Here is a 23,574-nt window from a genome sequence, read left to right as displayed (position 1 = left end):
AAGGAAACAGAATGTGTGATACAGTGCAGGCCTCCATTTCCCAGTGTTCCTTAGCCCCACCCTGCTTATCTGATACCTAACTTAATAGCTCTCTGTTCCAGATAGGCTAACGTCCTTGCTCTAACCTACTTCAGTCTGTAACTCCCTCCCACCTTTGGGAATATTCCTGTGTACTCAGCAGGGTCCAAGCAGAGTGTCAGCCACCCAACGGGTACATAAATAATTGCTGATTGAGTTAGCCTCCCTTTTATATCATGATACTTTTTTTAAGGCAGAAGATAGGAATGAACATGAGCTAGGAATACTGAGACTTGAACTCTTAAGCCAGACTTGACCACTAACTAGATGTATAGCACCAAGCAAGTCATTTCATGTTGCTGGGTCTCTTTTTCACCAACTGTATATGATATTCACATTTAACTAACACATACTGAGTACTTACTATCTGTCACAGTACTTACTATTTGTGTGGGTGTTTTTCTTTTCTGTAAAATCTTTACAACTTATGTGTGGACTAAATGATTTCTAAGTAATCCCGCCCCTGCTCAATGCTAAAACTCAACAATAGTGAAGAAGCTCTAGTCCCAGAATGATACTATGTAACCACAGAGTGTTTTTTTGCAAGTGTTTTTGCAAGCCAGAGTTTGGCTTAGAGAAGCTCCCACTGTGTACAAATGAAACTGGACTGACCATATGCCTCTGGAAGGCGGGGATCACATTCTATTCATTTTTGTATTTGCATAACCACACAAACACACACACTCCTTCAGAAAATAGTTGCATATATGATGACATGTAAAGGTAGAGTACAGAAACTTTTAAGGAAACAGATCTTACTGCCTTCATGAAGTAGAGCACTCTTCTTAGAAATTCTAGGGATAAGTCAAGGTATCAAGTTATTAGTCATCTATCAAAACTTACTAAATACCCTAGAGAGCAATGGGAATTTTATAGAGTATGGAAAAAATTCAATGAAAAATCAGCTTTTCTTTTTTGTATTCTCAGCTGAAAGCTTTTTTCATTAGATTTTTCTGACTTTTGTTTGTTGAGATTACCTGAATTTGTGGTGGGAGGTGTGCTGGGGAGGGGACTGTATAGGATCATTTGCCAGCTAAGCATCAAAATTAATACAAGTCTCCATCAACTCTTTCTAAATTCCTGAATATTAAGATAGTTTCCTAAAAGTTTCCACCAATACTCAGGCAGTCGATAAAACTCAAATCATAAAGACAGTAGTGTCTTAGTTTATTGGAACCTAAAAAGAATTTTTTTTTACTGCCCTGCATAACCACCACTATCAGGGATATATTCAAAATAGTGAATTGATAACCCATATATTTTAGGGATATACCTAAGAACTGTATCCCTTAAAAAACTAAAGCACAAAAAGACAGAATATTTCTTTTACATACACACTTATTTTCAGTTATTTTTTTAATATTAATACAGCGTTTTGTTCATGTCACATAAGAAATTTAAGCAAGTTCCACTATCTTAAAAAACATAACTAAACCCTCCCCCCACCCCTCTTCCCCTCATGAGCTAAGAATCTAGAAGTGACCACAGTTCTGTGGAATCCTTCATCCAGAGCGCTGACATGGTGATTAGGTTAATATTGCCCCCTTACAAAACTTCTCTTCTCTATTAAAAAAAAAATTTGTAGACTTGTTTATTACAAAAACTTCAGTACAGAAGTTCAATATATTGAAAAATGCTTTCCCCTCCCTCACAGCACTGTTGTGTATAGCAGAGAAAAATCAAGAGCAGACTGCTGTCTAGATGGAGCAATCTTCAAATTATATCCAGACACACAGTGGTTTATTTACCCTCCCCTCCCCTCCCCTTCTCATAAGAACTTAAAAAAACACATACAAAAAAATATCAAAAAATTTGAGGGATCCTTTCCAAACAGTACACAATTAATTCAGTGTCAATATTTCACATCTTGCAACAAACTGTATGGGTATGAGTTTATTTTTAAAAACCTTCAGTGTCAAAAAAGAAAATTAAGGCCATCAGATTTGCAGCTTAAAAATTCACATAAAGAAAACATAAAAATACTCTGTGCTTCGGAGAAGGCTCTGCACTGCATGCAGGTAAGGATCACCACCCTTCCTTACTCTGAGGAAGGCAGTTCACTTGAGAAGTTTATGTAACTGTACAGCTTTTATTGGATGCTCTTAGGGCTCCCTGATGGTGGAAAAGTTCTTCCTCAACAGTCACTTTGGCTGCTTCTTCCTCCTCTTCCTCTTCAGGTATGGTTGTTTTAAAGACTGTACTTCTTTGAGCAACCTCCTCTCCCTGGGAGTTCTTCAGTATGACCTTCACATCTTCACCAGTGCCCCAGGAATTCTGGTTCTTCCAGATGAGGTCAGTGGGAGGACTGGCTGTGACTCCAGGATTCGCAGCCCAGATTGTAACTGTCTGCCCCGCCTTCAGCACATATTTTGAAGTATATTTATAACTGACTGATGTGTCTCCAATTTTTCCGACCATCTCCCAGCCTCCCATTGGCTGATCCTGCTCGGAAGTGTTCTTCAGGCAGATAAACTTCCCATCCACGTCTATCTCTTCAATACAGACATTCCCAGTGGCTGAAGCAGAATGAGAGATGCTAACACTGCTGCTGGCCTCCGACTCCTCCACATCGACTCTCTTCGCTTCCCTCTAGTTGTGCGAACACTGCGACTTGAGGACGCTCGCGACACCATCAAGCGGGAGGAAGGGCTTGAAGAGAGGTTCAATCTCTCCTCTTCACCCTCCAGAAGTTTCCTGTAAGTGCTGATTTCCATGTCCAGGGCTAACTTTACATGGAGAAGCTGCTCACGGTCATTCAGCTGCTGCTGCATCTGGTCCCTTATTTCCACCATCTCCCTCTGTGTCAGACAGCACGCGCCGAAAGTGGTCTCTTTCCTTGGCAAGCAAGTCGTCCAACTCTTGAACCCTCTCCAAAGATGCACTAGACTCTTTCTGTAGATTAGAAAGCTAAGATGAAAGTCTCTCAATTCTCATGCGGCTTTCCATCAGTTCTTCCCTGGCACTGTTGACAGTGGAAGTATTCATTTCCTATGACAGTCTGGCATGCTCGAGTTAGGCATGGTAAGCCTGCTCCAGCTCCTCCTTGTACAGCCTCACTTGGGCATCGTGTTGCTCTCCAATCTCACGAAGGGCTTCAGCCAGCTTGTACTCATACTCGATCTGACACCCAAGCGTGTTTCATGCTTCCTTCTCGTCTCATTTATCTCCTCCTCATACATGTTTTTACGGAACTCCAGGTCCTCATTAAGGTTCTGACAGCGGTTCTCAAAGTCCACTTTAAGCAAAGTTTCATCTGCTAACTGGTTTTTGGCAGCAGCTAAGGAGGCTTCCAACTGGGCAATCTGATCCTTCAGATCCTTCAAATCTCCCTCTAAATTTTTTTTGTCACCAGGAGCGGTGGCTAGAGCTGTGTCTTTAGAATTCAGAGCTGCTTCATATTCCCGAAGCTTCAGCTGGGCTCCAGTAAGATCAGATTCTTTCTTAGCGTAATTGAGGAGCAGCTGGTCATGCTCGGCTTTGGACTTGCTCAGCTCCATCTGCAGCTTGGCGTGCTCACGGGACGTGTTGTCCAGCGTGCGGCGCGTGTCGGCCAGCTCGGTCTCGTACAGCGCCTTGAAGCCGGTAGGCTCGCGGCCGCGCACCTCCTCCCGCTCCGTCACCTGCAGCTGCAGCTGCAGCGCGCTGTTCTCCGTCTCCAGGCTGCGCACCTTGTCGATGTACACAGCCAGCCGGTCATTGAGTTGGCGCAGCTCCTCCTTCTTCTGCAGCCGCGACAGCCGCATAGGGCTCAGCGGCGTAGCAGGGCCCCTGGCGCGGCTGCCCGCCCGTGGGGCACGGGGGCCGCGGTCGCCATGGCGGGCGGCGGGGGAGAAGGAGCAGGGGGCGCTGCAGGAGCGAAGCCGGGACCGAAGGCACACACCAGCGACCAGCGCACGCGGAGAGGCCGGCGTGGGGAGGAAGCAGCACCTGCGATGGCGGGAGTGAGGTTACAGCACAAAGGGCAAAAGGGTAGGACTACGAATCGATCAATCGTAAAATGCCCTTTGTAAGGAAACACCCACGCACACACTCGAGAAGACCGTGGAGAGGGTGACCGGGAAGGCCGAGCAAGGTCCGCGAGAGCCGCCGCCGCCGCCAAGTCTCCCGCCCGCAGCAGTTTGTTTGCTCTCAGACGGCGGCGCTGCGCGGCAGGCCCGGGAGAGGGGACCGTGGGGGGCGGGGGAGGCGCGGAGGAGGAGGCGGCTCAGACCACTTCTTTTCACTTTTGACTTCAAATATAAAAAGTAAAGGTGATATAGGAGACTTCAACACACCACTCACCCCCAAAGATAGATCCACCGGACAGAAAATAAGTAAGGACACGGAGGCACTGAACAACACACTAGAGAACAGATGGACCTAATAGACATCTATAGAACTCTACATCCAAAAGCAACAGGATACACATTCTTAAGTGCACATAGAACATTCTCCAGAATAGACCACATACTAGGTCACAAAAAGAGCCTCAGTAAATTCCAAAAGATTGATATTCTACCAACCAACTTTTCAGACCACAAAGGTATAAAACTAGAAATAAATTCTACAAAGAAAACAAAAAGGCTCACAAACATAAGGAGGCTTAACAACATGCTCCTAAATAATCAATGGATCAAAAAACAAATTAAAATAGAGATCAAGGAATATATAGAAACAAATGACAACAACACTAAGCCCCAACTTCTGTGGGATACAGCAAAAGCAGTCTTAAGAGGAAAGTATATAGCAATCCAGGCACACTTGAAGAAGGAAGAACAATCCCAAATGAATAGTCTAACATCACAATTATCAAAACTGGAAAAAGAAGAACAAATGAGGCCTAAAGTCAGCAGAAGGAGGGACATAATAAAGATCAGAGAAGAAATAAACAAAATTGAGAAGAATAAAGCAATAGCAAAAATCAACGAAACCAAGAGCTGGTTCTTTGAGAAAATAAACAAAATAGATAAGCCTCTAGCCAAACTTATTAAGAGAAAAAGAGAATCAACAGAATCAGAAGGCACAACAGAATCAGAAACGAGAATGGAAAAATCACGACAGACTCCACAGAAATACAAAGAATTATTAAAAACTACTATGAAAATCTATATGCTAACAAGCTGGAAACCTAGAAGAAATGGACAACTTCCTAGAAAAATACAACCTTCCAAGACTGACCAAGGAAGAAACACAAAAGTTAAACAAACCAATTACGAGCAAAGAAATTGAAGCGGTAATCAAAAAACGACCCAAGAACAAAACCCCCGGGCTGGACAGATTTACCTCGGAATTTTATCAGACATACAGAGAAGACATAATACCCATTCTCCTTAAAGTTTTCCAAAAGATAGAAGAGGAGGGAATACTCCCAAACTCATTCTATGAAGCCAACATCACCCTAATACCAAAACCAGGCAAAGACCCCACCAAAAAAGAAAATTACAGACCAATATCCCTGATGAGTGTAGATGCAAAAATACTCAATAAAATATTAGCAAACCGAATTCAAAAATATATCAAAAGGATCATACACCATGACCAAGGGGGATTCATCCCAGGGATGCAAAGATGGTACAACATTCAAAAATCCATCAACATCATCCACCACATCAACAAAAAGAAGGACAAAAACCACATGATCATCTCCATAGGTGCTGAAAAAGCATTCAACAAATTCAACATTCATTCATGATAAAAACTCTCAGCAAAATGGGTATAGAAGGCAAGTACCGCAACATAATAAAGGCCATATATGATAAACCCACAGCCAATATCATACTGAACAGTGAGAAGCTGAAAGCTTTTCCTCTGAGATCGGGAACAAGACAGGGATGCTCACTCTCCCAACGGTTATTTAACATAGTACTGGAAGTCCTAGCCACGGCAATTAGACAAAACAAAGAAATACAAGGAATCCAGATTGGTAAAGAAGAAGTTAAACTGTCACTATTTGCAGATGACATGATATTGTACATAAAAAACCCTAAAGACCCCACTCCAAAACTACTAGACTGATATCGGAATTCAGCAAAGTTGCAGGATACAAAATTAACACACAGAAATCTGTGGCTTTCCTATACACTAACAATGAACCAACAGAAAGAGAAATCAGGAAAACAATTCCATTCACAATTGCATCAAAAATAATAAAATACCTAGGAATAAACCTAACCAAAGAAGTGAAAGACCTATACCCTGAAAACTACAAGACACTCTTAAGAGAAATTAAAGAGGACACTAACAAATGGAAACTCATCCAATGCTCTTGGCTAGGAAGAATTAATATAGTCAAAATGGCCATCCTGCCCAAAGCAATATACAGATTTGATGCAATCCCTATCAAATTACCAGCAATATTCTTCAACGAACTGGAACAAATAGTTCAAAAATTCATATGGAAACACCAAAGACCCCGAATAGCCAAAGCAATCCTGAGAAAGAAGAATAAAGTGGGGGGGATCTCACCCCCCAACTTCAAGCTCTACTACAAAGCCATAGTAATCAAGACAATTTGGTACTGGCACAAGAACAGAGCAACAGACCAGTGGAACAGATTAGAGACTCCAGACATTAATCCAAACATATATAGTCAATTAATATTCAATAAAGGAGCCATGGACATACAATGGGGAAATGACAGTCTCTTCAACAGATGGTACTGGCAAAACTGGACAGCTACATGTAAGAGAATGAAACTGGACCATTGTCTAACCCCATACACAAAAGTAAATTTGAAATGGATCAAAGACCTGAATGTAAGTCATAAAACCATAAAACTCTTAGAAAAAAACATAGGCAAAAATCTCTTGGACATAAACATTAGCAACTTCTTCATGAACATATCTCCCTGGGCAAGGAAAACAAAAGCAAAATGAACAAGTGGGACTCTATCAAGCTGAAAAGCTTCTGTACAGCAAAAGACACCATCAATAGAACAAAAAGGTACCCTACAGTTTGGGAGAATATATTTGTAAATGACAGATCCGATAAAGGCTTGAGATCCAAAATACATAAAGAGCTCACGCACCTCAACAAACAAAAAGCAAATAATCCAATTAAAAAATGGGCAGAGGAACTGAACAGACAGTTCTCCAAAACAGAAATTCAGATGGCCAACAGACACATGAAAAGATGCTCCACATCGCTAGTTATCAGAGGAATGCAAATTAAAACCACAATGAGATATCACCTCACACCAGTAAGGGTGGCTACCATCCAAAAGACAAACAACAACAAATGTTGGCAAGGTTGTGGAGAAAGGGGAACCCTCCTACACTGCTGGTGGGAATGTAAATTAGTTCAACCATTGTGGAAGGCAGTATGGAGCTTCCTCAAAATGCTCAAAATAGACTTACCATTTGACCCAGGAATTCCACTTCTAGAAATTTACCCTAAGAATGCAGCACTCCAGTTTGAAAAAGACAGATGCACCCCTATGTTTATTGCAGCACTATTTACAATAGCCAAGAAATGGAAGCAACCTAAGTGTTCATCAGTAAATGGATGGATAAAGAAGATGTGGTACATTTACACAATGGAATATTATTCAGCCATAAGAAGAAAACAAATCCTACCATTTGCAACAACATGGATGGAGCTAGAGGGTATTATCCTCAGTGAAATAAGCCAAGCAGAGAAAGACAAATACCAAGTGATTTCACTCATCTGTGGAGTATAAGAACAAAGGAAAAACTGAAGGAACAAAACAGCAGCAGAAATACAGAACCCAAGAAGGGACTAACAGTTACCAAAGGGAAAGAGACTGCGGAGAATGGGAGGGTAGGGAGGGATAAGGGTGGGGAAGAAGAAAGGGGGTATTATGATTAGCATGTATAATGTGGGGGGTGGGGGAAAGGGGAGGGCTGTGCAACACAGAGAAGACAAGTAGTGATTGTACAACATTTTGCTATGCTGATGGACAGTGACTATAATGGGGTTTGTGGGGGGGAGTTGGTGTAGGGGAGAGCCTAGCAAACATAATATTCTTCATGTAAAAAAAAAAAAGTAAAACGATCTCTATTTGCAGATGGCATATTGCAGATACAAAATTCTAAGGAATCAAGACACAAAAAAACTATTGATCAATATACAAGTTCAGAAAAGTAGGACACAAGATCAATATACAAAAATCAAGCATATTTCTATACACTAGCAATGAAAACAATTAAGAAAACAATTCCATTAACAATTACATCAAACAGAACAAAATGCTTAGGAATAAACTTAACAAAATTAATGCAAAACCTATACTCTGGAACCTACAAAAAAAAAGTAAAGGTGGTACTTCATGGGAAGATTTTTACCAAAATTGAACCTAAAAAGGTTTTCTAGTCAACTCAGTTAATGAGAAAACTCCTTTTCTAAGGATTCTAGTAAAAAAGACTTAATTTAATTGACTTATTACACCGTCTTAGATGAAAATAAGCCTTTACGAAATGCTACAGAACCCTGGAAATCAAATGGCTAGGCCAAATGTAAAGACAAGTCTTTAGTTTCGTGTAAGCAAATTTGCTTTTTTGAAAACTAGGCCTCAACTTCTGTCACTGACTTCTCATCTTTAAAAGCACATCCTGGCTAAAACTTGTAAAAGAATTATGAAGCAATCAACTTATTGTACATTACAGCTAATATCCACACTAGGGTCTACTCTAAACTGAACGCACTTGATGTGCTTTTAGCTGGTTATCAGCTCCAAATGAACCTCAATCCAAATCAAAGTCTAGTCATATTGAAAGCAACTAGTATTGCAGGAGGGAAAAAAATTCTTCATTTGACAGACTCTAAGGCTCCAATTTGGAATGCTAGAAAAAACAAACAAATGTAAATTCAAAGAGAAAACATTATTCACACTAAGTAAGACTATGCTTGCCTATGAAAATTAGGTTTTCATTGTTTTCAAATAGTTACAATGAAAATGACCTTTTTAAAAGTAACCACTAAAATTACAATAGTAAAGCTCTAAACTGAACATGAGTACTAGATATCAAAGGCATAATCTTCCATCTACCATTCCAGTGACAGAATATATAATGGTTAAGAGCACAGACTCTGAATTAAGACTGCCTATGTATTACTCCTGGTTCCACCACTTCCTAGCTGAACCATCTTGAGCAAAAGTCTTCACTCCTCTGTGCCTCAGTTTCCTCACCTAAAAGAGTGGGGAAAAACAAGAGAGCCCTCATAATGGTTTCTGTGAGGATTAAATGAGACAACATGAAGCTAAATTTGGAACAGTGTCTGGCACTTGAACTCAATCAACGATAGCTATTATTATCAAACTCAAGACCAAGCACAATGTACTTAGCAATGATAAAAATCAATTACATACATATTGAATGCCAACTACATATCCATTGCTGTGCCAGGTACTGTAGCTAAAGAGAACTGTACAAGGTATGATCTCTCTATCTCCACAAAACTAATAGTAAGCTCTCTAGTTGGAATGACAAGGTCAAAAAGCATGAATTAAATAAAGAATACAGAATATAAGTTAACTGCTAAAATGTAAAAGGAAATTGCTTGCAAATTCAAGAAAAAAAAGGATAGCTAACATTTCTTAAACACTATGTTGCAGGCACAGCATTTTACATAAATTCTCATTTAATTCTCACAACCCTATGAATTAGATGTTATTATTCCCTCCGTTTTATAGATGAGGAAATTGGGAATTAGAGAGGTAAAGCCATATGTTTACATAGGTAGGAAGAAGGAGATCTAGGATTCAACCTCAGGCATTCTGACTCCTGAGCCTGCTTACTTAACTACTAAACTATAGTGGGGAAGGGGACTCAACCAATAACATCACTAGTTACTGAATGTCTACTATGTGCCAGGCACTATCCTAGGCACTCTTATACATCCATGCCTTTTAACAATACCATTCGTTTTACAGATGGGGTAATAGACAAGAGGGAAATAACCTGCCAAGGTTAACAGGACACAGAAAAGCAGGGCCTCAGTCACAGATCTGACTCTAAAGCCCATGCTCTTTCTGACTTCATTCTCTAAAGCAAAGGAAGTCTTAGTTACAACGAGCAGGGTTTAAGAGCAAAAACCAGTGGTTAGGGATGTTAAGAAAATGGCCTGCTTGTAGCAAAGGGTGAAGAGGAGTAGAAAATACAGCTAATTTGGGTTATAACGATGACAGAGTGAAAGCAAGGTGGAATGTTAAGATCTGTTGCAGCTGACAACAGAGAACCACTGTAGGCTCTTGAGCAGGGGAATGGTATAATGAAAACAGGATTTTAGACATACTGCTCGCAGCATCATCAGGATGAACAAGAATGAGAACAGAGGCACTCAGAGTATGCTGCTGGAATACAGATGTGGGTATCATGAGACTTAAGATGAGTGGCAATGAAGCAAAAAGTATGAGGCAAATATGAAAATAACTTTGAAAGAACAACTCACAGCACTTCATGATAATCAGTTTTAAAAGTTCAGCTGCCTTTTTTAAGTAAACAAAATCTTATCAATAAATTAGCAACATTAAAGAACAAAAATACTGTTCTTTAATGGCCTCAGAGATAACTTGAAGGCTGTTAGGTTTTTTTCCTATATCTGACTCAGCAATACTAGTCTAGACCCTTTGGTCCACAATAGGCAGAGTCAAGTAATTTTCTTATGTATCCCACACATACTGATAACAACCCTTACTGTACCAGGCAGTGAACCTTAGCTGTACCTATAAAAATCCATGTAGTGGCCTGCAATGCTCAGCAATTCCAAACCCATGTTCGTGGCTGAACAGTTCAGAAAAAATAATATTCTCTCAAATTTTCAACAGGTGCACATCCTTTCAGGACTAACGAACATGTGTATATGTCTGTGAGCTCACATTCATAATGTATACTGAGGTATGCCAGCCATGTCTTGGAGAGGTATGGGGGAACAGGCACTAGCCTGATAACTGACTGGGTATAAATGTCACCCTGCCAACTTCAAATTCCCAATTCCTCACCAAACAATCCCAAGGAAAGAATCCCAACTCACATTGCCTAGAGTCCACATAGTATAAGGAAAATGAGTTCCAAGATGGTAGAAAAACCTCATTCATTCAAATATACTGAATACAATTTATTAAGCATCAAGACCCCGTATGATATGAGCCCTGGCCACCTCTCTGACCTCCTTTCCTACTATGCTCCCCTTCTCTAACTGCAATCCAGTCAAATCAGCCTCCTTGCTATTCTTTGAACACACCAAGGTCTTTGCTCTTACTATTCCCTCTTCCTGTAAAGCCTTCCCCCAGCTACTCGCATGGCTCTCTCTCACTTCATTCAGATGTCTACTCAAATGTCACCTTGCCACATAGTGTTTAAGAAATGTTAGCTATTCTTGTCACAGAGGCCTTCCTTGACCAACTGATCTCAAATAGCACACACCTCTTTCTCTTCTCACTCTATCCACTTATCCTGCTTTATTTTTCTTCACAGCACTTATTAGTAATCATTATTATTTATGTATGTGCATATACATACACACATTCACATACACATGCATAAACACATACTCTCAGGGCAGGGATTTTTGTCTTGCCCATCACTCCATCCAAAAAGCACAGTAGATGCTCAAAGAATATGTGTTGAACAGTGAATGAATCACTGAGTTTGGGACTGAGATAAGTATGAGAAATATGATAAATAAGTCATGTCCTATGGTTCAAAAGAGCTAACAACCTAGCAGGGCAAGTAGATACACCACAAGAGAAAGTTCCACAGCCTCAGGTATTTCCCATAGTTTCCTATGGAGAGTTAAAAAAAAAAGTCCCCTGTAACTTGAAATGTTAACTGCTACAAAACTGTAATATAAGTTAAAAACTATAAAAAGGCTGTCAGAATACAAGTTCTCAGATTCAAAAAGACATATGCACCCCTATGTTTACTGCACCACTATTTACAATAACCAAGATGTGGAAGCAACCTAAGTGTCCATCAGTAGATGAATGTAAAGATGTGGTACATATACACAATGGAATACTATTCAGTCATAAGAAACAAACAAATCCTACCATTTGCAACAACATGGATGGAGCTAGAAGGTACAATGCTTGGTGAAATAAGTCAGGCAGAGAAAGACAAATACCAGATGTTTTCCCTCATTTTTGGAGTATAACAACAAAGCAAAACTGAAGGAACAAAACAGTGTCAGAAACAACTCCAAGAAGGGACTAGCAGTTAACAAAAGGGAGGGGTGGGGAGAAGCAGGTAGAGAGGGAGGGAGAAGGGCATTGAGGAGTATTATGATTATACACATGGTATGGGGGGGGTCATGAGGAAGACAGTGTAGCAGAAAGAAGACAAGTAGTGACTCTGTGGCATCTTACTGCACTGATTGGCAGTGACTGCAACTGAGTACAGGGGGACTTGATAATATGGGTGAATGTAGTAACCACATTGTTTTTCATGTGAAACCTTCATAAGAGTGTATATCAATGATACCTTAATAAAATAAATAAATAATAATAATAATAAATAATAATAAAGTGCAAGTTCACCCAAAAAATAAATAAATAATAAAAAGGCTAACTGTTATAAGAGACAGATCTGGTTTCAAATTCAAGTATTGCCATTTGTTAGCATGGTAATCACTTAACCTTTCTCTACTTGTTTATAACCCATAGGTAATATGTGTAATCACTTCACAGGGTTGTTATAAAATTAAGATACTGCATGTAAAACACTTTTCATATTGCCTGCCACACAGTATGTACTCAAACGTTAGCTATTTATGTTATAGATAGTTGACGCCAATGAGTCCCTTGAGTCTCATGCCTAATCAACAGCTAAATATTATCAATTCTATCACCAAAGAAACCTCTCCTATCCTTTCCTTCCTTTTCACAGTCCTAATTGGTGTCTTTGATTCCAGTCTCTCCCTTCCAATTCAATTTACACATTCCCAAAGAATTAAATCAAAGTCCCCTTAGATTATCACTTAAAGCCCTTTAAGTGTGGGCCCCAACTTACACTATTTTTTGGAGTCCACCACTCTAGCCAAACGACCTCACTCAAATTTTTAATAAACACCCTATGCTCTCCTACTACCACACCTTGATCATTTTATTCCCTCATGGAATCTTCTTCCCTTCTTTTTATTTATTTATTTATTTATTTAGGTATCATTAATATACAATTAATGAGCAACATTATGGTTACTAGACTCCCCTCATTATCAAGTCCCCACCACATACTCTTCACTTCTTTACCATCAGAAGTTTAAACTATTCCTACCACATTTCCAGATTTAGCTCAAATGCCATATGCCTTCCCTGATCCCTCCCAAGGGAAAATGGTGTCTCTCTGTTGAATACCTACAAAATGTGATTATATCTCTTGTACAGTACTGATACCTTTCACTTTGTATTTCAGTTATGTACTTCACAGGCTCCTTGTTGAAAGAATCTGTGTCAGTTCCTATACTTATTACATTCCTGATACTCAAACAAATACATATAGAATGAATATTTCACAGATAGACTATTAAAATTTTATTTAGTTCAACAAACTTTCAGCCTTGAACCAGAATTTTCTGCTCTAACCTGTATTACAGCTCCATTACAAAAGGAAACTGGAACGAACACAAAACACTATACTTTCTAACCCGTGGTCATATTAAATTTTTTTTATCTCTGGATTTAACAAGTCACACTTTCTTTCCATTTCCAAATCACCCAGTCTCAAACCCTTCCCATCAGAAACTTTCCTTCCTCTGCTCAAATTCTAAATTATATATTTAAATTTAAAAGCAAAGTGATAGATCATTCTTTAAAATATAGAATATAATTGTAATTCAGAACCAACTAGGTACCTATTAACAGAGTATAACTAAGATCACAAAAACACAATAATAAACAAGGAAGATGATCACCATTCTTTCCAAGTTAAGTTGCCGCTAACCTCCTGTTTATAAGGCTTTGAACTGACTTTCAGACACAAGAAACAGCCTGTATTTGACTTATTTAGTTACAGTGTTGCTCACACCCTAATGGTCAGGAGGTAGTTTTAAGACAAGCAATGACATTCTAAAATCCACCACCAGCTCTACCGTGTCTTACTTGCTATGCGATTGTGGTCAAGTCCCTAAGCTTCTCTGTGTATATCTGTTCAAAGAGTAGCTGAAATAGGGAAGGAAAACAAAACCTTCAATGGCTTGAAATCCAAAAATATATATTAATCTTTTTTACATATGAAAAGAGAAAAAAATAATGTAAATTTCCAGTGAATTCTCTTTATTAAATGGTCATCTCACTCCTCAAACACAAGTAATTGTATCTAATTTCCAAATTCATTCCAGGAAGAAATGTGCATTATGTCACCCAAACACATGCACTCTCTATTTCCCTTAACTGAAAGCTGCTGATTTCCAAAGAGCCAGAATCTGAGCAGAATGTAAACCTAAAGTTTGAATCAGTAAACAACTCGCCATCAAAACTGGCCAAAGAGGAAACGAGGTGGGTGGAGGGAAGGCAGATGACAGGAAAAACTCGGCTGACCACTGCGCCAAGTAGCTCCCTCACTGCTCGCCACAGGACACACACCCTCTCCCACCCTGGGGCTGTCAGGACGCCAGTTCTGGCCCCCACACAAGGAGGGCGGAACTCCCGAGAAGAAACCCGAGCTTCACCTGGGGCTCGGGACCCTCGGAGAGCCCGGGCCTGACAGACTTGGAATGGCAGCCCGCTGGCCCCGGAGTGGAGAGCCCGAGGCGGCCTCAGTCAGATACGGCCTTGACAGGAGCCCCATCGGGCTCCGCGTCCAGGCGGTCCCCGAGGCCTGCCTCCGGGACGGCCCCCGCCCCCAAGCCGGGTCCCCGGCTCACTGGCTTGGCTGATCCGCTGAATGTTGCCGCTGCATGTCTGGATGATGCTGTTGAAGTCCCGCAGCTGCGGCACAGAGGGCCCCGGGTTCCGATACATGTCTAAGGGACCGTAGGACATGACAAGCAGCTAAGACCGACTCGCCCTGCACCGCGTTTCTCCCGGAAGCAGCCACCAGGCTGGACCCGCCAGCTGACTGGAAAACCGGGAAGAGAAAGGGCGGGGGCACAAGGGAAAGAAGCTGAGGCTGCGTGCGCACTAGCCCCGCCCCCACGCCGCGCGCACTCGTCTGTCAAGCCACGCCAGGCCTCATATTGCGCAGGCGCGACTAGAACTGGAGCTGGGGACTTGTAGCTTAGAGACCAGACGCGCAGGGGTTTGGGTAGGCTGGTTCTGGGCGTGGCTAGGGATAGGGTGACGTCACACCGTTGGGGCTCTGATTGGAGAAGCTGGGGTGGCTGTGTTGTTCCTCGCCGGGGCACGGTGAGAGGAGGCAAGAATTTTCGGTTAGCATAAAAGTGTACCAGACGATCTCAGCCCTAACAGCCTACTCTGTTCTATTCTGGGAATTCAGGCCCAAATATGGGAGAATTCGCCAACCTCGAATCTCAGTACCGTAACCAAACTCCTGAAATTCCTCACTCTACTTCCATCCTCCAGAGCTTTGGTAGTATTTGCGGAGCACTTCTATGAATTACAAACCACTTTCATTTCTCCCTCCATTTCGTTTCCAACCTAAACAATAAAATAATATTTTTTGAGCACGTACTATGTGTAAATCCTTATTGCAATTCAGTTGTTCATAAGCTCTTTCACAGTAAGGGATGATGCTCTAACTGTATCTTTGTCCTCAGAATAGATCATGGACAATCGATTTTTTAAATGTTCAAGTAACTTCAAAGTAAGCGTTATTTTCTCTCTTACAGTTGGGAAAATTAAGAACACCGAGGTTAATTTGCTTTTCTAAGATTTAACTGCAAAACCCAAGCACTCAGCTAACTCCATCGTCATCTCGCTACTTCCCTAAAATGCATTCTCATATTCTCAAATTCATTCTCCATGTAAATCCCTCCCAAATAGCCTCTTCATCTATATCCCAAACCAGGACTTCTTGGAGAACTAGACTCTCAAAAATTTTATATCATTCCTTTAAGGAGTGTGGAGTGTCTGACCTCAGTGTTCCCACAGACGACTGCATTTTGTGAGCTTATGGTAAATGGAAAGACATGGGTAGGATTTTGGTTTGGGAGATCGGAGAAGTGAAGGGAAACTGGTAGTGTTTGTTTCCTGTATTCTGCACCCCCACCGCCACCCCAGTCTGCTTCACAATCTCTAGAGAATGACAAAAAGGGGAAGCTGTTTTCCTGCGTGGGAGGGAACCCCAAATGGGTGAATGAACCTACATTCAGCCTTGGAGCTTTTGTAAGCAAAGCTATCTCTATTTTTCATTGGAGCATTTATAAGAGCATTTCTTGAACTATAGAAAGGGACAGATGACATTTGGGAGCTCTCATTCTGGTTATTAAGTCTCTACCATTTCTTGAATCCATAGTTTTATGTCAAATTTTGTAACAAATCATGTGACCTGTACATTTTTACCTATAAAAATAGTCATGAGAATGTCTTCATTTACGTTTTACTCTACTTAAAATGAAGTTCAGTGAAGGTATTTTTCTCCTAGGAATCAAAAACATAACAGTCATCACTGTTAATATTTTTACTTTCTCAATCTAAAATAAAAAATTGTTTTCATCTGTGCCTTGTACTATCTCATAACAATACATTTGTGCCTTGTAAATACTAGATGTCAAAAGAACATTTATTGAATTTATACATGAATAATGAAAAATATCATTTCTTAAATGCCTATCTAGGTAGTATGAACACGTTTTACAAATGTTAAAGGTAATCCCCAAGATAAAGCCCATCTGATAAAGACCACCTGCGGTCTGACGAAGTTGTTAATGCTGAAGGGAGACTGTACCCTAGAGGAATCATGGGACACAACACCAAACACAGGAAGAGATCGTTATTCTAAGATTTGTGTGTGTGGGGGGGGGAATTGAGTGTATGTAAAACTTAAAAGAAGCCGTGTTTTGATAGCCTCAGCATAGCAGGCTACATGTAAAGAGATTATCATCAAACCCAAGCTAACAAGAGGACTCAGGATCCTGTTTCCTTGGAAACTACCAAGTGAAGACAAATGTGGAATGTTGTATCTGGAAACCCCTTATCTGAAGCTCTGCACGTGGGTTGGAAATTCAGGCTGCTTCTTTGTGTCAAAGTAACTCAGATCCTCCAGGCAAGAATAGAATATTCTGTTCTAACTGATATTTCAAGTAGTAAATTTTCTGAAAACCTGTGATTTTTCTCAGCATTATGTCCTTTTTTTCACTGTCAAAAACAGTTTTCATGGTTCACACCTCTCAAGGTGAGTTTAGTTTCTTGGTAACAGCTAAGGAAACTATTCTCTAGAGGTTTGGGGGTATCTGCCTAATATCATACAGCTATTAAGTTGCAGAATGTGATTCATACATATTCAATGACCGTGCAGTTCTCCTCTGAACTATATACTCAACAGATATACATACATATGTGTTCCAAAAACCAAGTATAGGAATGTTCCTAATAGCATATTTTTAGGACTGAGCAGTATTTTTCTGTGTTCAGTTTTATCAAGTTGTAATTGACATACAGTAGAAAACACAGATTTAAAGTATTCAGTTCAGTGAATTTTGACACTTGTATACACCTGTGCAACCACCACCCAAACCAAGACATAGACTATTTTTCATCATCACCCTGAAAAGTTTCCTTGAGCTGTGCTCCTTTCTAATCAATTTCTCTCACCCCAGAAATCGCTTCTTGATTTTTATCACTACAAATTAGTTTTGCCTATTCTTGGGCTTTATAGAAATGGAATCATACTTTATATATTTTTTAGTGTTAGGCTTGTCTCAATTAATGTAATGTTTTTGAGATTTATCCATGTTGTTGCATGTATCAATGTTTTGGTCTTTTTTATGGCTGGGTAGTATTTTATTATAAAAATATACTACAATTTCATTGTCTATTCTCTTACTGATGGACATTTGGATTGTTTCCAGTTTGAGGCTATTATGAAGGCCAGAGTAGCATTTATTTTTACTAGTTCCAAACTGGAAACAACCTGAATGTCCATCAACAGTAGGATGGATAAATTGTAGTATTATGAACCACAAAAGTAAATGGCCTACAGCTATGTGAACTACGTGGGTAATCTCCTCCAAACATAGTGTATAGTAAAAGAAGCCAGACAAAAATGAGTATATCCTGTATTATATAATTTTTATTAGGTTCAAAGCCTGCAAAAATCAAAATAGTATGTAGTTAGTTTTGAGAAGAGACAGAGTGACTAGGAGAGGGCACAAGTGGTGGGCTTCTAGGATGTTGGTCTTTCTTGATGTGGGTGGTGATGATTTAGATATGCTTTGTGAAAATTCATCAAGTCGCTTACTTGTGATGTGTGTCCTCTTCTGTAGGTATGTTATAGTTAAGCAAATAAGTTTCATATTTAAAAATAAATCATCATTATCACCAATAGATCAAGCTTTCTGGGGAATGGTAGGGAAGGGTCAATGGAGAAATTCACTTAGGTTGCAAAGAAGACTGCATTAAAATGAACTCTCGTCATACATTGGTAGTGGGAATGCAAATTGTATGGCCACTTTGGAGAACACTTTGACAGTTTCTTAGAGAGTTAAACATAAATTTACCATACAATCCAGCAATCCAACAATCCCACTTGTAGGTGTTTATGAAATGAAATACAGTCATATGAAGACCTGTATGCAAATGTGTAAGACAGCTTTATGCATACTCAAAAGCTGAAAATAATGTAAATTTCAATCAGCTGCTGAATTGATAAATTGTGACACATTCATACAATGGAAAACTATTCATCTATAAAAAGGAACAAATTGCTGAAACATGGAATAAATTACTGAGACATGCAACAACTTGGATGAATCTCAAAAGCATATGCTAAATGAAAGAAGTCAGAAACAAAAGGCTACATACTGTATGATTCCACTTATATGAAATTCTGGAAAAGTCAAAGCAGTAGTTACAGAAATCAGATTAATGGTTGCCAGGGGATAGAGTGGGAGAAAGGAGATTGACTGCAAGAGGCACAAGGGAAGTTCTGGGTTGATGGAAATGTTCTATATCTTAACTGTGGTGATTACAGAATACATACATCACCAAAACCCTTTGAATTATACACTAAGAAGGGTACATTTTACTGTATGCAAATTATACCTTATTAAACCTCTGAAAATGGCACTCTGAAGTTCAGTGCAATGAAATGGTATACATGAGGTGTGTAATGTGGGGTTGAAAAAAACATAAAAGTTGTGGGTTGCATGAATGTTCTGGTGGCCTAAAAGTGATCTTGGGATAAAGTAACATTGGAAGCAAAAAAACAAGAGAACATACATGCTCATTCTTATTTGTCACAAATGAACTACTAAACTTCATTCTACTTTCCTTCTCAGGAAGCAGAAAATGTAGATTTTATTCTACAGACTCCTATGTATATTATTTAATCCTCACTACAACTGTCAGGTAATTAGAGACAGAACTCAAACTAGGCTAGTCTGACTTCAGCGCTAACCATAGCATGGCATGGTCTCACTTTTCAAGTAGAGTTGATAATCTGCTGCAGTGACAGCCTGGCAAGTCCTGGTAGGCAAAACAGTCATTGATTCCAGTAATAGCTAGGAAATATGAATTACTTTTCCCAAAATGGCAACTTCCATCTCTGCCTTCAAAATCTGGAGACTTACATAGTTATTACTCACTCCTATAGACCAAAGGTCAGTGTGGTGACCAGCCTCCAAGATGAACTCCAGTGATTCTCACCTGCTGGTATGAATGCACCTGGGTGGTCCCATTCCACATTGTGCAATGTCAGCAATTTGACCTCTGTAACTATAGGGCACTGCAAAAATGATGTCATCTGCAGGTAGGCAATGAAAGACATTGCAGCTTCTATCTTGTTTTCTTGGATTTGATTTCATTCTAAAATCCATTCCCTGTGGCAGATAACCTTTTTTGAGATAGCCACCACAGTAGCTTCCATCCCACATGCTCCTCTATTTTGTTACCCTCTCATCAAGAGAAGGGATCTTTGTTCCCTCCCCTTGAGTTTGGATGGGTTTCTGACTGCTTTAACCAATAGAGCCCTGCAGAAATGAGGTAATGTGACCTCTGTGGACAGGTCAGAAAAGGTAATGCAGCTTCTTCTTTGTTCACTGGATCACATATGCTTGGAGTCTTGAGCTACCATGTAAGAAATCTGATTATCTTAAAGTAACCATCCTGGGGAAGTCCAAGCTATATATGGAGGGGCCCCATGTACGTGCTTCAGTCAGCATTGCTCGATTTCCAATCCTCCCAGCCCAGGCCCTAGATATACAAGTAAACAGAGCCTTGAGAGAGATGAGTCCAGCCCCATTAGTGACACTCAGCTTTTGAATCTTCCCAGCTGAAGACCCAGACACTGTGGAAAAGGACCAGTAATCCCCACAGTACCCTGTCCAAATTCGTAATCAAGAGGGTCTGTGGGATATTTAAATGCTTATTTTAAGCCATTAAATTTTCAGGTAGTTGCTTTTTTTCAACATAGTACTGGAAGTCCTAGAGACGGCAATCAGACAACACAAAGAAATAAAAGGCATCCAGATCAGCAAGGAACAAGTTAAACTGTCACTGTTTGCAGATGACATATTATACATAAAAAACCCCAAAAAGTCCACCGCAAAACTAGAACTAATAACTGAGTTCAGCAAAGTTGCAGGATAGAAAATTAGTACACAGAAATCTGTTGCATTCCTATATACTAACGACAGACTAGCAGAAAGAGAAATCGGAAAAACAACTCCATTTACAATTGCATCAAAAAGAATAAAATACCTAGGAATAAACCAAACCAAGGAGATGAAAGACCTATACTCTGAAAACTACACTACACTCATGAGAGAAATTAAGGAAGATACCAATTAATGGAAATACATCCCATGCTCATGGATAGGAAGAATTAATATTGTCAAAAATGGCCATCCTGCTTAAAGCAATCTACAAATTCAATGCAATCTCCATCAAAATACCAACAGTGTTCTTCAATGAACTAGAGCAAATAGTTCTAAAATTCATATGGAACCACAAAAGACCCTGAAGAGGGAAAGCAATCCTGAGAAGGAAGAATAAAGCTGGGGGCATTATGCTCCCCAACTTCAAGTTCTACTGCAAAGCCACAGTAATCAAAACAATTTGGTACTGGCACAGGAACAGATACATAGATCAGTGGAGCAGAATAGAGAGCCCAGATATAAACCCAAGCATATTTGGCCAATTAATATATGATAAAGGAGCCATGGATATACAATGAGAAAATGACAGCCTCTTCAACAGCTGGTGTTGGTAAAACTGGACAGCTACATGTAAGAGAATGAAACTGGATTACTGTCTAACCTCATACACAAAAGTAAACTCAAAATGGATCAAAGACCTGAATGTAAACCATAAAACTCTTAGAAAAAAACATAGGCAAAAATCTCTTGGACATAAACATATGCAACTTCTTGTAGAAATACCATTTGACCTAGTAATTCATAAACATATCTCCCCGGGCAAGGGAAACAAAAGCAAAAATGAACAAGTGGGACTATATCACTAAAAAGCTTCTGTACAGCAAAGGACACCATCAGTAGAAGAAAAAGACATCCTACAGTATGGGAGAATATATTCATAAATGACATATCCAAGAAGGGGTTGACATCCAAAATATATAAAGAGCTCACGCGCCTCAACAAACAATGGGCAAAGGATCTGAACAGACACATCTCCAAAGAAATTCAGATGGCCAACACACACATGAAAAGATGCCCCACATCGCTAATCATCAGAGAAATGTAAATTAAAACCACAATGAGATATTACTCCACACCAGTTAGGATGGCCACCATCCAAAAGGCAAACAACAAATGTTGGTGACGATGTGGAGAAAGGGGAACCCTCCTACACTGCTGGTGGGAATGTAAATTAGTTCAACCATTGTGGAAAGCAGTATGGAGGTTCCTCAAAAAACTCAAAATACAAATACCATTTGACCCAGGAATTCACTCCTAGGAATTTACCCTAAGAATGCAGTTTCAAAAAGACATATGCACCCCTATGTTTATTGCAGCACTATTTACAATAGCCAAGATAATGGAAGCAACCTAAGTGTCCATCAGTGGATGAATGGATAAAGAAGATGTGGTACATATACACAACGTAATACTATTCAGCCATAAGAAGAAAAGAAATCCTACCATTTGCAACAACATGGATGGAGCTAGAGGGTATTATGTTCAGTGAAATAAGCCAGGCAGACAAAGACAAGTATCAAATGATTTCACTCATCTGTGGAGCATAAGAACAAAGCAAAAACTGAGGAACAAAACAGCAGCGGACTCACAGAACCCAAGAATGGACTGACAGTTACTAAAGGGAAAGGGACTGGGGAAGGTGGGAGCAAAGGGACGGATAAGAGGAATAAGGGGCATTACGATTAGCACACATAAAGTGGGGGGGGGCACGGGGAAGGCAGTATAGCACAGAGAAAACAAGTAATGATTCTGTAGCATCTTACTACACTGATGGACAGTGACTGTAATGGGGTACGTGGTGGGGACTTGATAATGGGGGGAATTAGTAACCACAATGTTGCTTATGTGATTGAATATTAAAGATACCTAAACAAACAAACAAACAAATAAATAAATAAGAAAGTATAGGCAAAAATCTCTTGAATATAAACATGAGCAACTTTTTCCTGACACCCATCTCCTTGGGCAAGGAAAATGAAAGCAAAATGAACAAATGAGACTATAACAAACTAAGACGCTTCTGTATATCAAAGGACACCACCAGCAGAACAAAAAGGTATCCTACAGTATGGGAGAATATATTCATAAACTGCTTTTCTGATACACGGTTAACATTCAAAATACATAAAGAGCTCACATGCCTCAACACCCAGAAAACAAATAACCCTATTAAAAAATGGATGGAGGATCTGAACAGACACTTCTCCAAAGAAGAAATTCAGATTGCCAACAGGCACATGAAAAGATGCTTCATATTGCTAATTATCAGGGAAATGCTAATTAAATGAGAGTTAGGATGGCCAACATACAACGAATGAGAAACAACAAATACTGATGAGGATGTGGGGAAAGGGGAACCCTCCTACACTACTGGTGGGAATGTAAATTAGTTCAACAGTTGCGGAAAGCAATATGGAGGTTCCTCAAAAAAGTGAAAATAGAAACACCATTTGACCTAGTAATTCCACTCCTAGGAATTTACTGAAGAAAACAAGATCCCATATTCAAAAAGACATATGCACCCCTATGTTTATTACAGCTCTACTTACAACAGCCAAGATATGGAAGCAACCTAAGTGTCCATCACTAGATGAATGGATAAAGAAGAGGTGGTACATATACACAATAGAATATTATTCAGCCGTAAGAAGAAAACAAATCCTACCACTTGCAACAACATGGATGGAGCTAGGGGAGGGTATTTGCTCAGTGAAATAAGCCAGGCAGAGAAAGACAAGTACCAAATGATTTTACTCATTTGTGGAGTATAACAACAAAGCAAAACTG

The 23,574-nt window shown here is 39.9% G+C and overlaps 1 protein-coding gene and 1 pseudogene across 1 annotated transcript in view; both read right to left on the bottom strand.

Annotated features, from left to right (window-relative positions):
• Positions 1-15,118, bottom strand: part of STX12 (syntaxin 12) — a 37,668-nt gene extending 22,550 nt beyond the window's left edge. The window contains exon 1 of the mRNA XM_017648287.3: positions 14,878-15,118. Coding sequence (XP_017503776.1) covers positions 14,878-14,995 — 118 coding nt within the window. The 5' untranslated portion in view covers positions 14,996-15,118. The remainder of the gene's footprint in view (positions 1-14,877) is intronic.
• LOC108389805 (lamin-B1 pseudogene) lies at positions 1,538-5,066 on the bottom strand (annotated as a pseudogene).
• Positions 15,119-23,574: the final 8,456 nt, after the last annotated feature.

The sequence above is a fragment of the Manis javanica genome, chromosome 4 (genome assembly GCF_040802235.1).
Source record: "Manis javanica isolate MJ-LG chromosome 4, MJ_LKY, whole genome shotgun sequence".
Taxonomy (NCBI): Eukaryota; Metazoa; Chordata; class Mammalia; order Pholidota; family Manidae; genus Manis; species Manis javanica.
This window is presented reverse-complemented; position numbering and strand designations above follow the sequence as displayed.